This window comes from Rhea americana, unplaced genomic scaffold, assembly GCF_003343005.1.
Source record: "Rhea americana isolate MKP2758 unplaced genomic scaffold, rheAme1 scaffold_130, whole genome shotgun sequence".
Classification (NCBI taxonomy): domain Eukaryota; kingdom Metazoa; phylum Chordata; class Aves; order Rheiformes; family Rheidae; genus Rhea; species Rhea americana.
Genome location: NW_028185373.1, coordinates 1,911,360 through 1,933,673, shown reverse-complemented (window position 1 = coordinate 1,933,673; position 22,314 = coordinate 1,911,360). Strand labels below are relative to the sequence as shown.

The window sequence follows — 22,314 nt, the reverse complement described above, 5'->3', positions numbered from 1 at the left end:
ACGCTCTTGCTTACTGAGTGAATAATTAAACAAACTAACCATTATAGGACATAAATACAGTAAAATAATAGGAAGAGGGCCTCAGGATGGTATAAGTTATTACCAAAATCAGCAGAATGATACCCCTGAAGTGAGCCRACGGTCCCACCCACTGATGACAGCTGATGTGGCAGGTACGGTGTGTACCAGACATATGGTGGTAGCAGCAGCTGTAACTCAACATTAAAAAATAYATTTTAGTACTAAAAAATCTACTTACAAATGTTCTCTTAAAGGCTCACCTGGAATTAATATGTGCTGATTTGACTCTTCAAGTAGTGAGTAGGATACATTAAACTCGTTTTCTGGTGACTACAAAAATTCCCACTAAAAGATCTGAGCTAGTTGTCTTAAATGTAAATGTATATTAACTAATATATGTAAGCAATATTCATGTTCAACAGCACTGTTTCATTTAGGTTCATCTGAAGTCAAGTTAATAGAAGACTTTTTTAATTAAATGCAGCTTTTCATGTTCCTCTTCAAATTGAACAGTCAAATGAATATATAGAGGCAYTGCACTGCACAACTCGAAAAGTCATTAAACTAGATTTTCAGATACCAGTCATAGACATAGAAAAGGATCAAACTGAGTTCCTGTGTCATAAAATTATCAGTGAAAGGTATAATCCATTACTGCTTTGTGAAGAACCAGTGAATAGAAAATTTGTTTTGGAGCTGGTCTCCTTTAGTTTTTTGCTTATTAACATTGTGACATGCATACTTTCAAAAGCAGGCTCCAAAACTTCAGATGTAACGAAAATGCACAGCTGCAAATACCATTGCATTCCGCACAATAGACAGATAGACATCAGGCTTCTCAGTCTTCATTTTACAATAACTCTTGCAAACACAAAACGACCAGAACAATATTAGGGCTTAGATTTTGTGGGTGTGATAGAAGATGTGGGCAGGAACTCTTGATCCTCTACCAGGAATGTGGGGATTAGACATTCACATTTCCTGGGTTGCTTAATTATACTTGACATTAGCACGGCATTTTAAAGTGCATAAAGACAGATGACCTGTCCTGAATTTTAAGATGAAGAAATGCTACCTTAGAACAGGAGAAGTCATAAAAGACAAGAGGTAACATGAAAGGGAAAAGCTAATATATTTAGAGCAAAGTCTGGTGAAGTGATTAAGAATTTTATTATTTTTTGAGCTGGATTCTGTGCCCTGCAGAAAGAATAAGAAGGCTACATCAATTCTGCAAACACCTGTGGACACCAGAGTCAACTGTGGAGGTCTCTCATGGGGGAGCACGAACATTGGTGTATCAATACTGGAAGTAACTTTGCTTGCGACTTCTCCTTTCATTCAGCAGTTCCTTCAGCCATGCCACCAGCTCCATGCTTCCCACCACTGTCCTAGAGCAGTCCTTACAAAGACTTTAGCTTAGAGTAAAGCATACTGCAGCCTTCGCACATCATGGGTTATGGGGAGGGCAACGGTGCTATAGCACAATAGCCACCTTCCTTCCAGCCCAGCCATGCTCTGCTTGTTGTCTCAGACCCTCAGTTGCTGCTCTTCCCATGACACATTTCATTCCTACAAAGTGGTGAGATTATTTTTCTGACTGAGCTTTACCATAATACCTGTATAATAACATCTCCTATAAGCATTTTAGAATACATATGTRCACAGTTAATAATAAATAACAAATGAACAAAATTGTTCTTCCATTATAGATTCACAGTTTAATTAGGCACCGAAGTCAATCAGTACATATCAACATGCTAAGCAGAAAGATCACACATAGGCATGCATGCCTAGGGACTTTCCTCCTGCAAAGTCACGTTTGTGCCATCTGTGATGAGAAGACGAAGGATACCTGGATTTTTGGGATRTATCAGCCAAACACCAGAAGCTACAATACATTGTTCCTGCAGCAATAAGAAGTGCAGAGCTCACCCAGCCTATGTAGAGGGCAGCTCCTAGTTCTCGCTTCAGTGACGCAGGGACATTTGGATCATAGAAGTCACGTATGATGCTACCGCCAGTCCAGGACACCGGGATCAGAACAAGGACACCCRTCAGCAGAAAAGCGATTCCAGCTGCCAGCACGAAGATACTGATGCCCTGGGGATTCTCCTTGGTTCGGTGGGTGTACTTCACACCAGCAATGCCCATCAAAAAGGCAATGATTGACAGCCCCATGGCAACGCACATGAGGGCTCTGAACACCTCCAAGGCTGGGGAAAGCGCCAAGAGGGAGTCATAGAATTTGCACTGCAGCCTGATGCCGAGTTGACTGATGCAGTCCATCCATAATCCTTCCCAAATGGTCTCGAACACTACAATGTTGCCCTCAATGAAGGCAGAAACTCTCCACTGCGGCATAACTGTGGTTGCCAAAGTCCCAATCATGCCCACACCTCCAAATACCAGGCCAGTGATTTGTAAAGCACAGCAAGACATGCTTCTTCTGAAAAAGGCACCTCAAAAGAGGTGACCTAGGAAGTCTTCCAAAATCAGTTTCTGCTAAAAGTAGTATAAAACATGATAGTGAATACTTTGTTTAGTAGTTTCCTCATATGGCAAGTTGTTGGGGATTTCTAAAAGCAGCTCCGATCTGAAGTTCAGACAGGTGAAAATCCACTTCTGTGTGGCTAGAAGGACTTGCTATTTATTTGATTTGAAATCTCCGCTGACTACAGTGCTTRCCCATCAAGACTAACAAGTTTCCAACCAATAGGAAGCTAGGGAGGGGTGTGTCACAGCTCATTTCCCTGTTTCTCTTATTGTGTCTGTAGTGATGCTATAATTAAATAAGTGCCAGAGATTCAACTGTAGGCACCTAATTGCAAGTCTAATCATTTCTTAACTACAAAATTCTAGCTATGTTGAAATTTAGTACAGAAAGTCTAAACTTCCATCTGGAGAAAAAAGATGTAAACTAGGTCATTATGGTTGTTCTTACGACAAAAGCTAAACCTGGACCTGGAGGGGCACTTATCATCTGAGTGCTATAGCTTAGAGAAAACATGTAATTTTTTAAAAGTCAAACTAGGAGGTACTYGATGTAGTTCTTTAATGTAGATTCCTCATTTTGATCAAATACAAAAGTATAATCACAATATTAGACAGGCACAGGAAAGCYAAGTATTCCAATCAACATCAAAGCTTTACTCTACTAGCTGCGTAATTCACAAGGATGGCAAAGAAAATAGCYGGCAGAGTTTCACAGCTTCTTCTTTTGAATCCAAAATTAAAGTCATTGTTGGGAAATAATCCTCTATGAGATGCTCTTYCTATTAGAAAGACAGTGTTGTTACTATGTTCCATTCAAACAATTTTCTCAAGGTAATATTAGGAAGAGYTAGGGAAAATTTTCCAATTACAAAATGATGAGGCTTTTTTTAGTGTTCAGTGTAGCTTGAAAGAAGTCAGAGATCCCTCCCATAAAYATGCGTCTTGGCCTGCATGGAGAAATACAAGCCTGGACAAAAAATGCACACCAAAGACTGACTTGCCCTGGGCAATTTAGGAATAAATGCTGCATTTTTTTTTTACTTTCTTCTTTCTTCTTTGAGATAATATTATATGGTGATGACTCATGGGTGTTGCTAAAATTGGTATGTTTCTTGTTACCACAACTCTTTGAACTATAGGACTGGTATAAAAAGAATATATATTTGTCCAACCGAAGACGATGAAGGCCCCTAGCAGTGCTTGTGTAGGGATGGCATATTCTTAGACTGATTGTGGGTTGTTGTGTTGTGGGCTCTGTGTCTTTGGATACATCAGATGTAGTCTTCGATGATATTAATTTATTTGCAGCCTTTGAAACCATGGGGAAAAAAATGAATTGCACATATAGACTATTCACAGCCTGTAAAACGTTGCCCTTCGTGTAGTGACAAAGAACAAGGAAGGAGTATCAGATAAACAGATAATAACAGTTATATAATATAATGCTATATGTCCAGGGGGGAAATCCTCTCAAGAGCTTTCAACAATTCATTTTTGCCTTCAAGCCCAGCAGCAGGAATCGCAAGGAGAGGAGAGAGAGTCTCCTTAGCTAAGGTATAAAACGTAACCCTTAGAAGCTAATTGTGCTATCAGGTTTGTTCTTATGGAAACATGAACATAGCATCACACTTCTGCAGACAAGGAAGTACCTTAACCTTTTAAAGCACTTTGCTCAGTGTCACAAAGAAGAAGGTGGCAGAGATAAACTCAGGAGTCATAGTCAACTCTGAGTTTAAAATAAACTCCTTTCACTAGCAGGAGCTTGCTCCCGTCCACAGAACAAGACCTGTGCTATTTAACTTGAGTGCCAATTTCCATTCTGCTTGTTGAACTTTTTCAGTTTTTAAAAAGGTTATCAAAACTTTAAAATATAGTCTTCTCTGATTTGTTATTTTAATAACAGATTTTTTAAAAAATCAGAATCATTCTAAGAATATTTTTAAAAAGCAATATTTTATGGAAAAAAATCTCAAAACTAGCACTGAAATGCCATTTTTTTCAACAGGAAATCTCTGTGCAATATTTTCAGCCAGCTCGTGAATGTATACACTGGACCATGCCTAATGCCCTGAATCTGTTTATCTGACTGCCTTACCTAGTGGGATTGCTCTGAAATCATTTTTTCATTATATGACTCTGKGAGGGTCAGACATTGAGGTCATGCATAAAATTACACTCTGTGGCAGTCAGGGCATGGTTTGTACAGAAGATAAACTGCTCCCACAAATGCCATAAAAATGCATCACATGCTGGTTGTGTAGCTATACCTCCAGAGAGTGCTAAATGGTTGGTGTGGTTTTTTTGTTTGTTTGTTTGTTTGGGTTTTTTTTTTTTTTTTTTTTTTTTTAATTGTAAATAGTACCTAGAGCAAGTGACATGAGGATATATGTGTTAGACAGGAACACCAAGGCTACACTGTCACATATACAGTGTGGTGGCATGATAGCTCTTGTTATTGAAACCTGAAAGGAAGGAAGGGAAGGAAAGGAAAATCAATAACTGGCAGTCTTGAAGGTTAGAGTTCTCCATGTCTGGGAACTGAAAATGAGCTAGAGGAAACAGGCTGGAAAAAATCAGAAACACTAACCATGTCTCGGAAACTCATGAGAATTGGGAAACCTCTTCATCAGCCTGCTAACTGCCAAAGAGGCCCTGGCTTTGCTAATTATGGGAAGATTTCTATTTTGTAGGAAAGCCCCATGTCTGAATCAGCCTCTTATCCCCTTGCATGCCCTAGGGAGCACCCCCCAGGGGCTGGGCTGTATCTCCATTTCAAGGCTCTCTCCACCTCTAACAGAGAAATGCTTAGTTGTCTGAGTTACTTCAAAATCACTCTTAACACCAGACAGCACTTAAAGAAGAAGTAAATTTTAAGAAATGTTTGTATGATGGGCGAGAAAGATGCAATGCCTTTAGAGCCAGGTGAGCAGAAATGAAAGGAAAATCCCATTTGTGCCCGTCTAGACTCTTGAAGTCTTCTCACTCAACATAGCATCCAGCTGTTGGGAAGCTTACCCACCTTGTGGCTAGAGCATTAGTTCCTATACAAACACCCCCACAAGATTTGCTTTCAAASAAGAAAATAGACAGCTGAGGAAGCATATATACTTTTAGCCTGGATCTCTGTTCAGATTTAAATATTCCCTTTCCTTCAAATCAGGAAGTTCTTTTGAATCTTTTACTGGAGGAATATTGCCTGTCTAGCTTTTAAAATGTGATGCCCCTTGAAAAGGGGGAAGTGGAGTATCTTCAGTCCAGGTGATAAACAGACCACATCAATGAGTCCCAAGGCTTAGTTAATCATGTAAATACTTCATTGCCTCCTGGAAAGCAGGATTCCTTCTTCTATGCCTGTACATTGAATCTTACAGTTCTTAGACATACACATACCACTATAYATAGACAATATGCTTTAGATAAAACTGTAGACAAGAATAATGTACATAGTTCATTACAAGCTCTTGTCAAGAATGAATAGATTGGTTATGTCACAGGCTAATTGCAACATTTGAGGTTCAGGAACATTTGGGGGACAAGTAGATAGATATAAAGGTTTATCAAAGACCTATTTTAGATTAATGATTATTATGAGTTACAGTTAAGTTGCTTAGCCTCCCTGAGGCTGTAGCTACCCAGGAAGCCTGCAAAGCTGTCTATTGGCAGCTGTGGTCCCTGGCAATGGGGAGCCTGATATGCTGCAGTTCTTCAGCCCCTCGGCTTCGTGTCGCCTGGGGCAGGGATGCTGGCTGAAGCCATACAGACTTAAACCATCCTCGAATGCAAAAATTTGCATTAAGTGTATGGCAAATAGGGTTAGGATGGTTTGCAGGTCATCTGCTTCTGAAGCACATGGCAACAGTGCCTCCAAACTTGTGGCTGCCAYGAGACAATTCATTATGTGTTGGGGTGATCACTCCACTGTTTTCAACTTTTTGTGATCCCTGATGATCACATGTTGATCAGATGATTATACTGATCACTGTTTTCAACTRTTTGCATGGGCTGATCAATGAAGCCATAGACAAGCTAATGATTCCATTACTTTCTGTGCTATTTTGATTGACTACTTTTTATTTTCATTTGTTTTGATTAAGCAAGAATACATTGAGCCTACTGAGGCTTTTTCCTTTGCACTAACTTTAGTTTTTCTATCAGCCTACATGTTAAAAGATGAAGCCACATCTCTTTCCACCCTCTCTTTGAGGGTGTCACATTTTGGAGTGAGAAAAACATCTGCTCGGCTTAGTTTAAAGAAGGATTTCTCCCAGACACATACCAGATAGTGAGTTTGGAGTGCTGACCTCTAATTCTAGCCTTGAGGCAACTGACGGTAGACTTTAAAAGAACAGACAGAATCTAAAAGAAATGATATTTGGTTTTAGTCTTCTTCCTCAGAAAGCCTGAAATTCATTCAATTCTATGATATTCCATGTCTGAAGAAGTCTCACTTCTGGACAATCTGTGAATGAACTTGAGTTTAATGTAATAAAATGCTTCAATAATAAAACATTAAATACTGCTTTGAGTATTTAATCCATCTAAATTGTTTCAGGATTTTACAAGGTATTTGTCTCCTTCATACTTATGTATAGGAAACAGCCATCCTGGTAGAAATAGAATATGCCAGAAAATGTGTTATCTTGTTTTACTGTTTAACAACAGGACCTCAAAAGATTCCTCTAGAAATCCTAGAAATTTGGGGGGCATCTCAGTTTGCAGCTCATATTAAGCCATTGAAAGTGTAACAGTGACAAATTCCCAAGGCAGTACTGGCTGTTTTTGTAAAGGTTAGTAGCAGTATATCTAGTTAGACTATTACTGGATGAAGCACAGTGGAACTCCTTTATTTAAATGCTTTACTGTGATAGAATAAAAGAGGAGGAGAAGGACATGGTGGCAGTGATGGTCTAAGGATGGATGAGAGGCAAGGTTCATAGAAAGAGATAATAGCTTTTATTAGACTACCTGATAGAGTTATAAAGAAGCTCTCGGGCTCAGAGTCTGAAGAAAGATTGCTTTCAGAGCACAACATAATAATACATCCCTAAACTAGCTTTCTAGTAATAAATCAGTGCAGCACACTAAGCAAGCAGATGTCAAACTTTTAAAAYCAGTGTTTTCTTCTCCATCTTTCTCACTTCTAATCTGGGATCCTCCCTGTCTGGTCCTGTCTTTTATAAACATAACCCTCGCTTTCTACCCTTTACCAATCCCCACCTTGTGAATGTAACAAGCCACACTGTTCAATTCCATCTTCCAAAATAAACTGTAGCACTATGAGCTCCGATACCGCTCACCCCAGCCTTGCCAGCTCAGTTAACCCCCCAGACCCCACATCTCAGTCTTCAGCAGGGTCATCCTCTACCCCACACTCTCCTCTTGCTCTCTCTACCCAAATCCTTTTCCAAGACTCTGTCCTTCCGGCCGGGGTGTTCCTATTCCTCCCCCCCTCCCCCAGCACTACTTAAGATTCCCATGGGATTCACCTCTTCCCCRGAACATCCTATCTAAGTTTCCTCAGCAAGTAAGATGGAGCTCCCTTAGGAAGGAGCAGCACAGCCCCTTCCCATGTGGCCTGAGGAGTTGGCACTGCTCATCTCCCATTTTAGCTCAATCCCCTTCAAACAGAGGAAGACGAGGGGATGAGKAGAAGAAGGCGAGCCCTGCCCAGCAAACCAGCTGTTCCTGCAGTCATACAAAAGATCCCTTCCTGGAAGCCATAAATCACTTTGGATATGTGCTGACATGGAGGCCAAAGTAGGAGCATTTTGCAGGAAGCAATTAATCTTTGTCACCTGCTCTCAGAATGCTCTCTCTCCAACATCATGAATTGTAACGGCACCAAGGATACACCGCTATCACCATGATTTCMCACACTGATGAATGTTCCTAGGGCCGATGTGTCCTTCTTTGCCCAGTGACAGCCCACCTCTTGCAGAGGTATAAATGCTTCACCAGTCTGGGCACACTGATTCCACCCAGGGACAATCCAATGCTGGCCCAAATCGCAGCGCACTATGTATTCAGTCAAAATTCTTTGTCCATGGTCAAGCTGTGTCTGMTTTCACTCCAACTCCCAAATGCTCACAGCCTTTGCAGTTTGGGACWGAGTGTGGTGCTCTAGGAGAGGGAAATGGAATGTCTAATAACTGTTACTACCATTAGGATTGAGAGTTTAGAGCCTGGGAGTTTGGGCAGGGAAAGGAAAAAAGACAGAAAAGAGGAATTAAGCAATGTGAAAAAGGCAGCTGGGAATGTTGCTGCATTTGCAGCAACACTTAAAAGCAAGTATAAAATGGAGCAGAAGGCCTCAGCAAACCTGGTAGTTTTGTGTGGGAACAGGATTCACATTGCGAGGTTGACTGTTACTACACTGTCTGATACGGCAGRAAAAAGTATGTGAAGGGTAACTAAGATGAAAGAATCTGTCTCCGCACAAGGCTGTTGTAGATGGGATAAAAATGCCTGGAGCACTGCAGGACAACAACTCTTGTGTTCCAGATCACATTCTTCTCCATTAATGAGACAGCACAGCTTAGGGGTTTGAATGTGGATGAGGCTTGAAAATTCCTTAGAAAGAGTCTGGAATGTGAATTCCACAGGAAAGGAGGAGAGAGGCTTGTAGGAGTTACATTCATACTTAACTGGATGAATAACTCCACAGAGCAGGTATTTGGTAAAATAAAAGAGTAGGAAAGGCAACTGGTCAGCAAAGAAACTATACCTGAGASGTCAAGAAGTGTAAGGGAAAAATGAGTCAATAAAAGTCAGTTCAAGTTAGGCTTTTCAAAGAGTAAGATGATAAAAGATGCCACAGGCATACAAGTAAAATAAACAGCAAGGGAAGAGGAGTGCTGGGCAGTGACTATGAGTTTAAGAAAGCTAGTTAACCTCCATTCTTCTTTTTTGAATTTAAATCACAAAAAGAATACAGAACAAGGAGAGTAAGACAGAATTATTGTCCATTGTAGACAAAAAAAAATCAGTCTTTATGAGCACAAACTGAAGAAAGAAGGTAATTTCCTCTGAAGGAAATTCAGCACATGCAATTACAAATCTAGTAGCAATGATTGTTAGTACATGTGTCAAACCAGGAGCAGTACCATATGCCCAGATGATAGTGAATCTAAGAAAATGGTGGGGGAAGGTGGAAAGTACTGTGTGCAACTGGAAATCCATTAGTCAGAATTCAATACTGAGAAGACTTAAAACCCATTATGAAGAAAAAAATAATTAAATGCCTGGAAGTAAATGGAAAATTAGAAAAAGAGACAGCATGAACCAAACAAAAATAGATTCAATTTTATTTCATAACACTTTCCAGAAAAGAGAAGTCGAGCATTTGGACCTTATTAAAGCATCTGACACAGCAGTAGGAAATTCAGTAGTAATACTGAAGGAATGGAGAACAGCAACAAAAAAAAAGTGATGTGGATACAGAATCTATGAATGAGCAAAACAGCAAAAGGGAAAACTGGAAGGACAACTATCAGGCTCCTATTTCTGGATGTTCCTTTCTGCTGCTGGTGGAAGCAAGGGTTTTTCTTGGGTCTCATCTTAACTTGCCTCAGGGATTTGGCATTAATGGAGGAACTGCACCAGGAAATTTCCATTAGACGCTCAGTTGGTCAATGCACTGTCAGCATGGAGGAGATTAAGAATACAGGACCAGAAGGCTGATGACCTGGCCTGGAATAATAGAAATGCAATGCATTTGACATATTCAAGTGAGATATTTTCTTGTTTTTCTGAATCATCTACCCCCTGCTGTGATAACCTGCAGAAAGTGTATTTGTTGTGCCTGGCAGTGGTGAGGCTTCATCAGGGACATTTTGTCCTGTTTTGAGTATTAAGCTTCAAGAAAGAAGTGGAGCAGCCGAAGACAGCCAGAAGAGATAAGTAAGAATGAGGRGAGACTAACAAACATGCCAATGAGGAAAGAATTAGAGAAGATTAGTCTAAGCAAGATAAGTTCAAGAGGCTAGATGGTAAATGGAARAGGTGGCTGCTTTAAAGGAAAGCAGTGATCTGTTTTCTATGCCTACTGTGATGGGAGAATGGAGCAGCTTTGGACTGCAGTGGGGACATTTATTTTAAGCTTCAGGAAAACCTTTATTAATGAAAACTATAATTAAGCACCAGGAAAAATTCCTAAGGACACTGTAGAAGAGTCATCTCTAGAAGATGCATTGCACAAACATCTCTTGGGAACAATTTGGTGCGTCTATTTTGATGCTGGAGCAAAGTAATCAGCTGGGTAGTGACTCTCACRTTTTCTGAAGTGAGTTGTACTTACACAACCTTCTCCTCCTGTTCATCCGCTTCAGCCCTACAAGCACCAACTTCTACTRGTAAAAGGAACTGATGCTGCTGATGGGGCTCTCAGCTGCGCCCAGCAAACTAGTTTGGCTAGTCAGCTTCCTTTAAAATTCTCAAGCAACACATATTTAGGACTGCTGTGGTATTTAAGCATCAGTTCTTTGCTGATCTGCGGCATGAACGTTATCATGGCTACCAGCTCCCCAGAGCAGTGGGGTTTGGAGAACTAGGGCTGGCAAAGCAGCAAGGAGGATAGTTCATGCTGGAGCATTAGGAAAAGCCCAGTGCTAGGAGTCCAGGCTGCCACAGGGAGGCRGGAGGTAGTCCAGGGGCTCAAACCTGCTCCACCAGGCAAAACTGGTGTAGTGGGGGACATGTCCGTGTCAGGACTGTAGCTATTGCCCAGTGCATTGACAGAGCTGGAGWTACCCAGCACTGCTCTTCCTCCAGTTCAACAGGAAGAGAGTGCTGCACGTTGTGCCTCATGCTCAGAAGCCTGCTCCGTATCTACTGGGTGGTGGAGGAGTGGCCCTTGGTAGAGGTCCTACATCCCAGACAAGCCTGCTGCTTTGGGAAGCACAAAGATACCCTGAGGACAAGAGGCTGGAAGTGGGGAGGATACCCCAAAGCATCTCTGTCCACTGGTGCTAGTCTCCTGCTCCTTCCCAGGCAGCTGCCACTAGCCCCACCAGAGGCAGTGTGCAGATCTCCATGCACGCAGATCTCCATACAYCTCGGAGTGGACACAGTAAGGCCTTCTTATATTTCATTAATGAGCCTTACTGGCTGTGAGGCCCAAGATTAGATGGCTTCTTCCAGTCTCTCCCTCCTCCATTTTGCGTTATTCGTTACTAGCCGTGTYTGAGAGCTGAACAGAAAGCAAGCAGCCTATGGATAAACTCTCACATACAGCCACCATGTAGATTCAAAAGCACGGGAAAGTACAGCGCCTATTCAGGACCGTGCCTGAGAGAAAGAGACAAATCTATTATAAGAAACTGGTCTTACTGGATTTACAGATGTGTGATAACCTTCTGTGGCAGATGATTTATTCTCATATCAAGCTGTGCAGTAGCTCAAGATGCACTCAAGCTCTCTTTTTACAGAGGCTCTTTCAGGCTGTCTTCCAGCACTGCCTTGCCCACACAAAGCAGCTCCTGAAATTGCAGCTCTGCTGATGATAACCTGACCTGACTCGCTTGGAGCAGCCCTGCCGCCCATGTGTCCATCCTGCTGCTGCCTCGCTCAGATCGGAGCAGTGCCTGGCAGTGCAGCTGGCAGCTCTGCCCTCTAGACCTCCGCAGCAGTCACCGCAGCTGTAGGAGGATTTCAAAAGAAGCTCATTTTTTAAGTGAAAACTCAGCTACTGAATCACGGAGTGATGACCAAATCTTGAACCTTCACTGACCTGAGTTAAGTGGAGTCTGACTCTCCTCTGACCTGCAAGCTGTGGAGTCATTTATCTGACTCAAAGGGCACCAGCTGGATTTGGCAGTACTTCACATCCATTTTACATTGCAGGAATGAGTACAGTTGCCCAAAGTGTTGGGCAAAGGCAAAAAAGCTAGAAAACGTTGGTTTCATTAATGAAGATGAAACTCCTTATTTTCCAAGGAATCTCTATAGCCTATAAGCAACAAAATAAATTCTAAAGTACAAGATATCACATATGAAAGTTTATTGTTATAGGGAGTTGATTTGTGCTTGGATTGTGCTCCCTCTTCTACAGGATCCTTTGCTCAGGCTAGTCAGGGTTTATTTAACGTATAAATGTGGCCAACCCTGTTTTAAATGGAAGCTTTGCTTTTAGTTTTCTTGAAGACGCAGTGTACACGTAGGATACAATTTAAAGGAAGTGGCTGGATGTGATTCGGAGGCACTGGAGAGGGGTAGGCATGTGCAAACTGAGCTGAAAACTGTTTGCAGCATATAGGATCTCTAAGAGGGAATTTCAGAAATTTCCAAGTCCCGCTCATGGTTCATGGGACTCATATTCCTGTTAGTCCTGTGGGCGTTTTTGAAAGTCTTCCTGTATCTTCTTTTGCGTTGTACAACTTAGACTGCTGTGTGCTTTACCAGAAACAGATAACACTATCAGATGTAACGGTAGTCTACAATATACGCAGGGCTCTTACGGATGTGTCRTGTTTATCTCACTTTTCACTGAAACTTGCCTCAGACATGTAGATGAATACCGTATGAGCCGCCCTGTGTCTTGACAGCAGAGATAGAAGCAATACATATATCTGTAGTTTTCTGAGTAAGATCTTGTATCTACATTTTAGAGGGGTGAACTAAGCAAGTGACTTTACAGCAGACGTTGGTATAAMCCATGACGTTCCAGCTATAAGTTCCGTGCAGGATACTCACACGGTGTCACAAAGAGCAGGACTGCTCCTCCACTCTCTTCCCCCCAAGGAAGAGACCGGACTGGAGTATATACATTAAGAAAGGAACATGAAGGAAATACAGCCATGCACAGCTATATTACAGAAGCGTCATGCACATCAGGCAGGTACATAGGCAGAAAAAAATTCCTTAAAAATAAGGAGGAAAAATAAAATCACATACAGGCGRGCACAGCTTAATATGTAGCTTACAAGCAGTGTGAAAAGACAGTTCTAGAGCAGTAGTGCACAGACTTTGAATTCTTTTCGCTTGTTCAGAGTTGCATCTTAGTAAGAGAAGAATTTGTTTCCAACCTTTCAAGTGGAAATAACTTCAGGAATTTACTGGACAATTATGGATCACATAATAATCTTTCTATAAAATGTTTAAAACAGTCAAACTCCAAAAAGAGAATGTTGCTCTCCATTAAACACTATAAATTTAATCTTGTTCTCAGTTAAGTCAAAGACAAACTTCCATTGATTTCTGTGGGTCTRGGGTTACACCTTATTCACTGGTTACAAAATTCTATTAAAATATTGCCACTATCAATTAATTTCAGTCACTTATTAAACTAATTTGTATGGAATTCAATTTATTTTCCAGGAGACTTCATTTCATTRCCATGCTCTTTATCATGGAAGCATTATCTTATTTAAAACATTGTTTAGCTTGTTTGCATGTGAACTGTGAGAAAATACTATCAATATTTTTGTTCTTTAGGCCTACYAGCTGTATTAGTGTGAGTGGTACTCAGCAAAAACATGGGCCTGATATTGCACAAATATCCTTGTTTAAAAATACATGTATATACATTAGTATCCTGTAGCAGTTAGCCAACACACCATTATTAGGGTGGTTTAGGCAACGCTGTGAAATGTTGTAAGCCACAAGGAGTTTGCAAGGGAATGCCGTTGCTTCTAAAAAGAAGGATATGAATGAGTTTGACCTCATATAGATTTCAGAAGAAATATTGRCTTTCACCAAAAAGATGATATTTAGGATGAGTGCAGAGCAATGTTTATTCTCTGAAATAAGGGATATTTTTCATAAATTTCAGCTTACACTTCCTCGGCTGAATAAATTCTTCATGCAACCCTTCATTAAACCTACAGTAAATCAATCTCGTAGTGAATACCTTTCTTTTAAACCACTATTATCTTGTCCTTATTCACTATTATCCCTTATTTCCCAGGAGAGGAAAAAAAGAACCAGCCAGTTAACTCCCCTCTTCTTCACAAAAAGCCAGAATTTCATATTGCAATGGAACTTTATTATTATTTCCTGTAAAAACTGCAAGCCAAAGCAAAGCCATGTCACCCAAAAGCTATCTCGGGTTACCATTAAGGTAGTGTTAAACGTTCACCTTTCCACGCGTGGAAATAGTTGTCTGCGCTGCAGCACTGGCYGCAGCAGGGCCCGCTGGTGGTAACTGCAGCTCCGAAACGCGGTCACGACAGCGGCAGTTGCGCGACAGAAGGCGAAAAGCTGCCTGAACTGCAGCCACGGAGACCGCACGTGCGAAGAAGAGGAAAAGGCAGGAGGCGGCTAGACGTACTGACTTTTGGAGTAGGAGCTTTCAGGCTTCCCTCGGCAGCGCTGGTCACGAGCGGGGCCGCGGGGCGGCGAGGAGTAGCTGTAGCTCYGAGTTTTCTCCTGGCAGCAGCAAAAGCAGCAGAAGGTGGCTCCGGCGGCAATGAGGCAGAAGGTGGCCCCCCATCCCAGGTAGAGGGCCTCCCCCAGCTCCCGCTTCTGCGCCACGTTGACCACGGGGTTGTAGAAGTCCCTGATGATGGTGYTGGCCACCCAGCAGAGCGGGATGAGCTCCGCAGCGCCCGAGAGGAGGAAAAGGAGCCCGGCTGCCAGCAGGAGGTGGCCCTTGGCTTGCTCGCTGCTCGGCACGCACCGCATGCACTTCATGCCCGTGGCGGCCAGGGCAAAAGCGAGGAAGGACAGCACGGCGGCGGCACACATCAGCCCCCGGGAGGCCTGCAGGTCAGGCGAGAGCGCCAGCGGGGAGTCGTAGACCTTGCACTGCATCCTGATGTTGGCTTGCCGGATGCAGTGCATCCACAGGCCCTCGCAGATGCTCTCAAACACGATGATGTTGTTCTCGATGAAGGCGGACACCCGCCACTGAGGCATGCCCGTGACAGCAAAAGTCCCAACGGCGCCGATGCCACCGACTATCAGCCCGGCTAGCTGCAAAGCRCCGCTGACCATGCTGCCTTTGCGAGGCGAGTGCACGCTGCAGGTGAAAAATGAGCAGCTTCTGCCAAAAATAGTTGTCCCTTGCGCAAGGAAGGTTTCCGAGTCAGTCTGCACAACTCTAAATCAGCTTACTTCTGGCACGCGTTGCCCGGGACTTGGCTGCACCTTCATCGTCTTTGTAATTCCTCTGCCACCACTGTCTCGAAGCGGCAAACTGAGCGATCAAGTGGAGCTACCTTCCAAAGCAAGGGACCAGACAGGGTGTGTGTAAACCAGCAGGAGCCACTTAGGATACATGCGCCTTGTGAGGAAAATGCTTTGCATTGCTGTCGCTTTTTTAAGGAAAAAAACAAACAAACAAAAAAAATTCTATGCTGCGTATGCTGCAGTTAACCCCAGCTATTTTCTACAGTGCTAAGGAAATGGACTGGTCTCTATAAGGAGACTTACGTGCACCCTGGCGCAGTTACTCGAGCCACTGGCGTGAATGAGCGGAAAATTTTCTGCCCCTGAATCTTGCTCAGTCCCGGCTCCTGCAGGAGAGGGGGCAAATTGCCAGGAGGAAAGTGGAGCTGCGCTCCCTGCCACGGGGCCTCCGCTCGCAAAAGTGCTTTTGTTCTGAAGCTCAAAGGAGAGTACTACGGTGACAGGATCAAGGAACAGAGCAAATCAAAAGGCTACAGATAAAATAACTCTGAACTCAAAACAGATCTCTCTGCAGAGGATAATCAAAGCTGCAAAAGACCATTTAAGAGGTAGAAAGGAACAACAAAAGACCTCAGGACTGCTAATACCTATGTACATATATAGCTTTATACATACATACTGCTGCACTATTACGGGGACAGGCAAGCTTGTGGAGATTTCCACATGCTCACATGGTTGCAGAATCAGACCTAGATGATGGTGATTTAAGCTACATAGGAGGTTTTCTTCCTGTAAGAAAGTGAACCCAGCAAATATCCCATGATCTACTGCAATGGAAAGTATTGGCTATCCAAGTAAAAATCTATTAGTTATCTATGTATAAATAAATATTTTAGAAAATCATCATTTTTAGTGTAGTTTAAACATAATAATAAGGGGGAATAGATGAACAGTCCACTCAAGAATTTGTGTGTGATCTGCAAACAGCCTTGGAAAATGTCAGATGAAGAAATTTTGGGAAAGTTAAAGCACCAGAAAAAATGGTGCAAATCTAGAAAAAAAATGCAAGCATGTGGCCGTGGACTCTTTTTACCAATTCATTAAACTATGAATGCATATAGGTAGAATTCAGCCTGATCTCTAAAGCTACTCTAACATGGGGAGTAAAGATTCAGGTGTAAACTATGATTTCTGATAATAAAATAGTACTCCATATGTTAAGAAAAGAACTAGTACGCTATATTGTAAGAGATCAGTTTAGGCTATCACCAGCTCGGTGTAAAAGTACTCGTTTCCTGCTGTTCATTTGAACTTTCTCTCCTCTGTTTCTTGTCATTTTTACATCCTCAAAAGTGGAAAATAAATGCAAAAAATAAATAAACAAAACCATAGAACACCACTCTGCTAAATCTTCCAGCTTGTCGGCATATCGAAGATAGAGAAAAGATTAAAGTCCCAGTTGCATGTAACATTTTATGTTCCCTAAGAGTATTTTTTTTTGTGCGTATATATACATGTGGTTGGAAGCAAGTGAAAGCAAGGAGCACTCCACAAATTTTTTCTTATTCAGCCTGGATGTTGTAGCCGCCTGCATTTCCAACCTCAGCAGCAGCTTGTCACGGGCCAAGTYGTGCTGGAAGGTTGCAGGCGGGCAAGCTCCGCTCCGCTTCTGGTCCTCACGAGCTGCTGTCCACGGCCAGGCAGCTTTCCATTTCTCCCTTCTTTTGGTGCTGTTTGTTTGATTTGAAATCCAACCTGTTATTCCTGCGCCTCCCCTCAGCAAAGGGGCTTGAGTAGTCCCTGTGGGGAGCAAGCAGTTCTTGGACAACCCAAGCCACAGAATTAGGGAGTAAGTTGAATTAAAAAGGACCACTGGACAGCATCACCTCCCGCCTTTGCTTGAAGCTGCACCCTGCAAGGTCATGAGGCCAAGAACTCGCATCAGGATCCATTTCAGGCACCCCAAAAAATCCCAGTGATTTAGTGGGTGTAGAAGGTGGCTGAATCCRCTTCCACCAGGGTGAGACAAGAAGAACTTCATGGAGAGCCTGCAAATGCACAGTACTCAGACAATGCTAAAATAGATTTTGCATATTAAATATATAATTATGTAAATATTTCTGAATGGCTTTGCAGTCCCCTGGTTGGCACGCAAATAGCAAAGAAAAAACTAGCAGCCTATAGCAGAACAAATAAACTAGCACTTTAATAACATACCAGTAAGTAAACACAAATGCGATACAAGCAGCAGGACTGATTTTTCTTGTAGACTACTGAGGTTCTAATTTACAGGACAGGGAAAATAATTAGCTGAGCAAATATAATTTAACCATGTTATTGATTAATTTACAAAACTGTTAAAGCTCCCATATAAATTCATGGTAAGACTGTGTCTGCATCAAGGATTCAGTATTTGCACACTCTTAGAAGGATTAAATTTTAGTGCCTTATCTTGCTTAAAACCACTTTCAGAAGGAAATGTGGGGAAATCTTATTTAGCATTATGGATTGCATCTGCTTGTTTACAATTAAAACACAAAAAGGGATGGAGCCAAGACTCTCACTGTTTGTTCCTGTCTATATTCAAACATGCCATTTCATTGCAGGGAAATACTGGAAATACCTATGACTAGCTAATCATATTCCACCCTCGGCCACAGGATCCTATCATTTTAATATAAAACAGACGCACATCCATATCATTTAACCAGTTTTTCTTTTTTCCCTCCCACAATGTTAAGAAATTGCTATCTTTTCAGCGATTGTCAGGCTTTTCTCTGGGAGCTGAGTATGTTGCAGATTGGTGTCCCCAGCTCTGCCCTAATTCTGTTTCTCTTCTCCAGAGGCAGCTGCAAGCACTGGTCATTCTGTGTTTTGGCAAATAACACAGACCTAAAGCAGTTCCAGCATTGCCTAAGCAGAAAACTTGCATTTCAGATTGCACTTCAGTGGTCTGGTAGCTTCAAACAGGACTTTGTGGTCAGGATATTTTGCTTCTCCATCACTTCAACATTTTGGTAGCAGCTTTCTCCAGTGAATCCCCTTGTGCAGATACAAGAAGGGTTTTCTCATCCTTCTGTACACACCTTTTCTTCTGAACGCTCCTCACGGTTTGACAAGGAGGTGAAGGAGGAGATGACAGTGCGGTTATCTTGGTCACCACTAACACCATTTCTCACAGTTCCTATGGGAATCCRCTGCTCCCCATTAAGGCAGCATAGCCCCCAAATCCCTGCATTGCCCCATTTTCAGCCATTCAAGGTGTTTTATGATTAAAACACACTGGGAAAACATGTTTTAATCATAATGTCCTCSCCCCTGCTGAGCATATAACATTGTTTAATTGCAGAACCGTGAAGTGCAAGCAGCAGCGGCTGATGCTGGGGGAGAGGAGGAAGAAGTGGTTGCTCAACACCTCCAAAAATCTCACTCTGCATCAATAACACATTGAAAAGAATTCTGATTATTGATGCTCTCACAGAGAAACAGAGAGGTGTTGATRTGAGACAAGTTGTTCAGCATTTTCTTTCTTGGAAGGCTATTATTACTGTGTCAGTGGATGTGTACTGCTCTGTGGTTCACCCTACGTATACTGTAATCTGGCATTTATTTTCTTCAAGATATTTTACCTAATATGTCAGAACATGAAAAGCCAGTTCAGTGTATCTGTTGCAAGTAGAAACAGTCACATATGTTTAYAACCAGCTTCTCTGAAGAGCCACTTCTTTTTTTAACTGAGGCAGCTTTTACTCCTGTACCATCTCTCTCCATCACTTATTACTAACAAGAAACCATGGTCCAGACAGCAAATAATCCCATGATAGAAATGTAACAAAAAATAATTCTTGGCTAGTAATGTAAGAGCATTGCAGATAATTTCTTGTAGAATCTCTTTGCTTAATATGACCAATAAGTTTACACATTTGCTTCTCTTGCTCCCCACACTTTATATCCCATATATAAAATCCATGACAATGTGATGATGTTCTCCTTGGATTAGCATGTGGTGCAGAAATTTCAATGTGTCTGCTTTTAACTCATGATTATTATATGAAGTGTTAATGCAGGAAGTTTTTTCTAATTTGGAATAGGAACATGTAGTTCAAAAATGGGATTTCCAGAGACACCCAGTGGCTAAAGAGCATCAGAGGCAACAACATCCATGTAATTTGCCTCTGTACACCCTTAGAGACAGCTGAAATCTCATAAGAGCTTGACACTTGGACAAGGTGTTCACTTATTATGTTGCTGAATTTTCATAAGAATAAATAGCAGACAGCTACGAYGTTAAGTGCACGGGCTGGTATCTCAAAAGGAAGACATGGAAGACTAACCACTTGGTGCCTCAAAAAAGTGGACTAGGTAAAGTTTGTAGGTGCATGGACAGGAATCACTGTGCTCCAGGAACAGATTAGCCCTGATGAAGTTATAGCATTTCTGCCTCCAGATTCTGATATTTCATGAGCTTAAACATCTGTCCTGGGGTTTTCTYTCTGAACTAGATAAGCTCAGACTGGGATCTGATTTCCAACCTACGAGACCTAACTTACTCTCACTAAAACACATCATCCCTCTGCTGTGAGATGAATATGAACATGAAGTATTTTGTATAAAGTTTTTTTCTTCCTCACAGAAAGGAAAGAGATGCGATCACTATTGTGCAATGAACACATTTCTTCATTTTTTAGGAAAAAATCCATAAGCGATTGATGTGTGTGAAAGGAGATTTAAAGTGTGTATATTCCTAGTTTATCCCRTTCAGGTGGTTACCTTAGAAGCATTCTCTAGCATCTCCTGTAGTTAGCCTAGCATTTAAAAATGCCAGATCTTCTTTGAAATGAGATGTTACGTAAAGTGCCTTGATTAAAAGTTTCACATATCCTGTCAGCACCTATCATTTGTGGCATTTCTGCCTCAGCCCAGATGAAGCATCAGCACTTTACATTTAATTTTCTTTTCTAAAGGCTCCCAGGCTTTTATTTTTAGCATTCCTAACATTCTTACTGTGAAGGGCTGCCCATCCTGAATCACAAAACTCCCGCAGGTGTGACATGATAATTCATCAAAGATAAAAATTATGGGCTASTACTTGTCTTCTGCTACGTGGCAGCTGCCTCAGTGACTGAAAGAGGATTTCACAGGTGGAAATAAGGGCAAAAATGGGCTGTTACCTACTTACCTATAATCTGTATAAACAGTTTTGCTGAGGAAATGTTGAGTTTCTTGCAATAAGGCTTGTTTTCAATCTTGTCGTTGATGTTTAATCTTTCGGTGCAGTAAGATTGTTGTGGTGGTAATGCATACCTCGGAGAAACAGTGGTGCATTTTTTGAAGCATAACTACAGTAAACTTGTAGTTACCTTTGGTGACCTACGGGGAGGACATGAAAAGGGGGATTTAAAGAAGAAAAACCACAAATACAAAATATATGCTTTGTGAAGTTACAAGGATGTAYTGTGTTTAGTATAGTCACCTTTGAAAAATGTTGTGCAGGAATAGAGCAGCATCAAGGGTGAGGGGGGACTCTAGCAAAGCAGTTAAGCTACAACCCAGAGAATCTACCCACACATACTTAAGAGGTGAGGTTGTTGTGTCAAGACCTTTCACAAATACAAACAGCATGTGATTCCTATTTCTAGTTTCCATGCCTCTTGATAAGCTTCCTTGCTCTTTTTTCCTGACTTGTCTTTTTTTCTTCTTGGCAGAAAAATCAAGGTTTGTGTGCCAGAAATTTTGTAACATGCTCTTGCCTCCAGAACTTTGCAATAGCTTACCTGCTATTTAGCACTAATGGATTATTGTCAATGAACTAAATAACATCTTCAAAAATAGATTATCCCAATCTGGCATGATTTCTGGAAAAAGAACAGACAAGTTAGTAACACAATAAATATCCTCGAGCAGGCCAAAAGCAGCACTGGTTTTAGTTTTTGCATGGCAATCRCTGTACCATGATATGTGTTTTGTTCCAGAAGCTAGCATCTGGCAGGTTTTCAGTGCACTGCCGCAAATCCTTGGAAGCATGGGCTGGCAATGCTGGCAGCGCTGCTCCTCTTGGCAGCTGTGCTTCAGCTCTCTTTGGCCTCAGGTGCAGGAGCGCTGACCCATCTCTAAATCTTACCTCTTCTTATATATTAAGCCCATCCAGGTGCCAGGCAACAGCCTGGTGTTAAGCAACCCTTCCTCTCCATAGTACATTTTTGACAGTAAGAGAGATTACATAAATATGCAAATTGTCTTAAAAAGAACGCCCCTTAAGCCTGCAATACCATTGCAGAACATGGATTCAACTGCTACAAAGTGTCTTCTGGTCACAAATTTTCACTAATCATCTCTCATAAGTTGTCCTGTACTCTCCAGGGAGAGAGCTAACAGAAAAGACTGCTGTTTGCAAACACTTTTCACTCATTGACTATCTTGTCCAGGGTTCGTCATTCCAGGGGCAGGGAAGCAGGACCTACTACTTCCAAGCACTGGAACTCACCGCCCACGAAAATGAAAAGCTGGCACCCCATTTGCTGTCTTTTATGTCAACACAACATGATTAGGAAATAGGACATCTGAGCTATTTTTTGTAACTACACAGCTGACTACACAGCTAGGGTAGTTTTGAGTGCTGACCTAGGGGACCAAACTTAGGCTCATACTCCAAATACTCATTATATGTGGGTACAACCCACCTGAAGRCACTTTCAGAAGTTAAATTCAAAGGGGACAAGAATTCCTCCTTGTAAA

At 41.9% G+C, this 22,314-nt stretch overlaps 2 protein-coding genes across 2 annotated transcripts; both read right to left on the bottom strand.

Annotated features, from left to right (window-relative positions):
• Positions 1-1,791: 1,791 nt before the first annotated feature.
• Positions 1,792-2,460, bottom strand: LOC146599903 (claudin-8-like). Its single transcript, XM_085297720.1, has one exon. The coding sequence runs from the start codon at positions 2,458-2,460 to the stop codon at positions 1,792-1,794; it is 669 nt and encodes a 222-aa protein (XP_085153846.1).
• A 12,303-nt stretch (positions 2,461-14,763) lies between these two features.
• Positions 14,764-15,444, bottom strand: LOC146599902 (claudin-8-like). The gene has a single exon (XM_085297718.1). It carries the CDS (start codon positions 15,442-15,444, stop codon positions 14,770-14,772), a length of 675 nt encoding a protein of 224 aa, XP_085153844.1. The 3' UTR covers positions 14,764-14,769.
• Between the last annotated feature and the right edge of the window lie 6,870 nt (positions 15,445-22,314).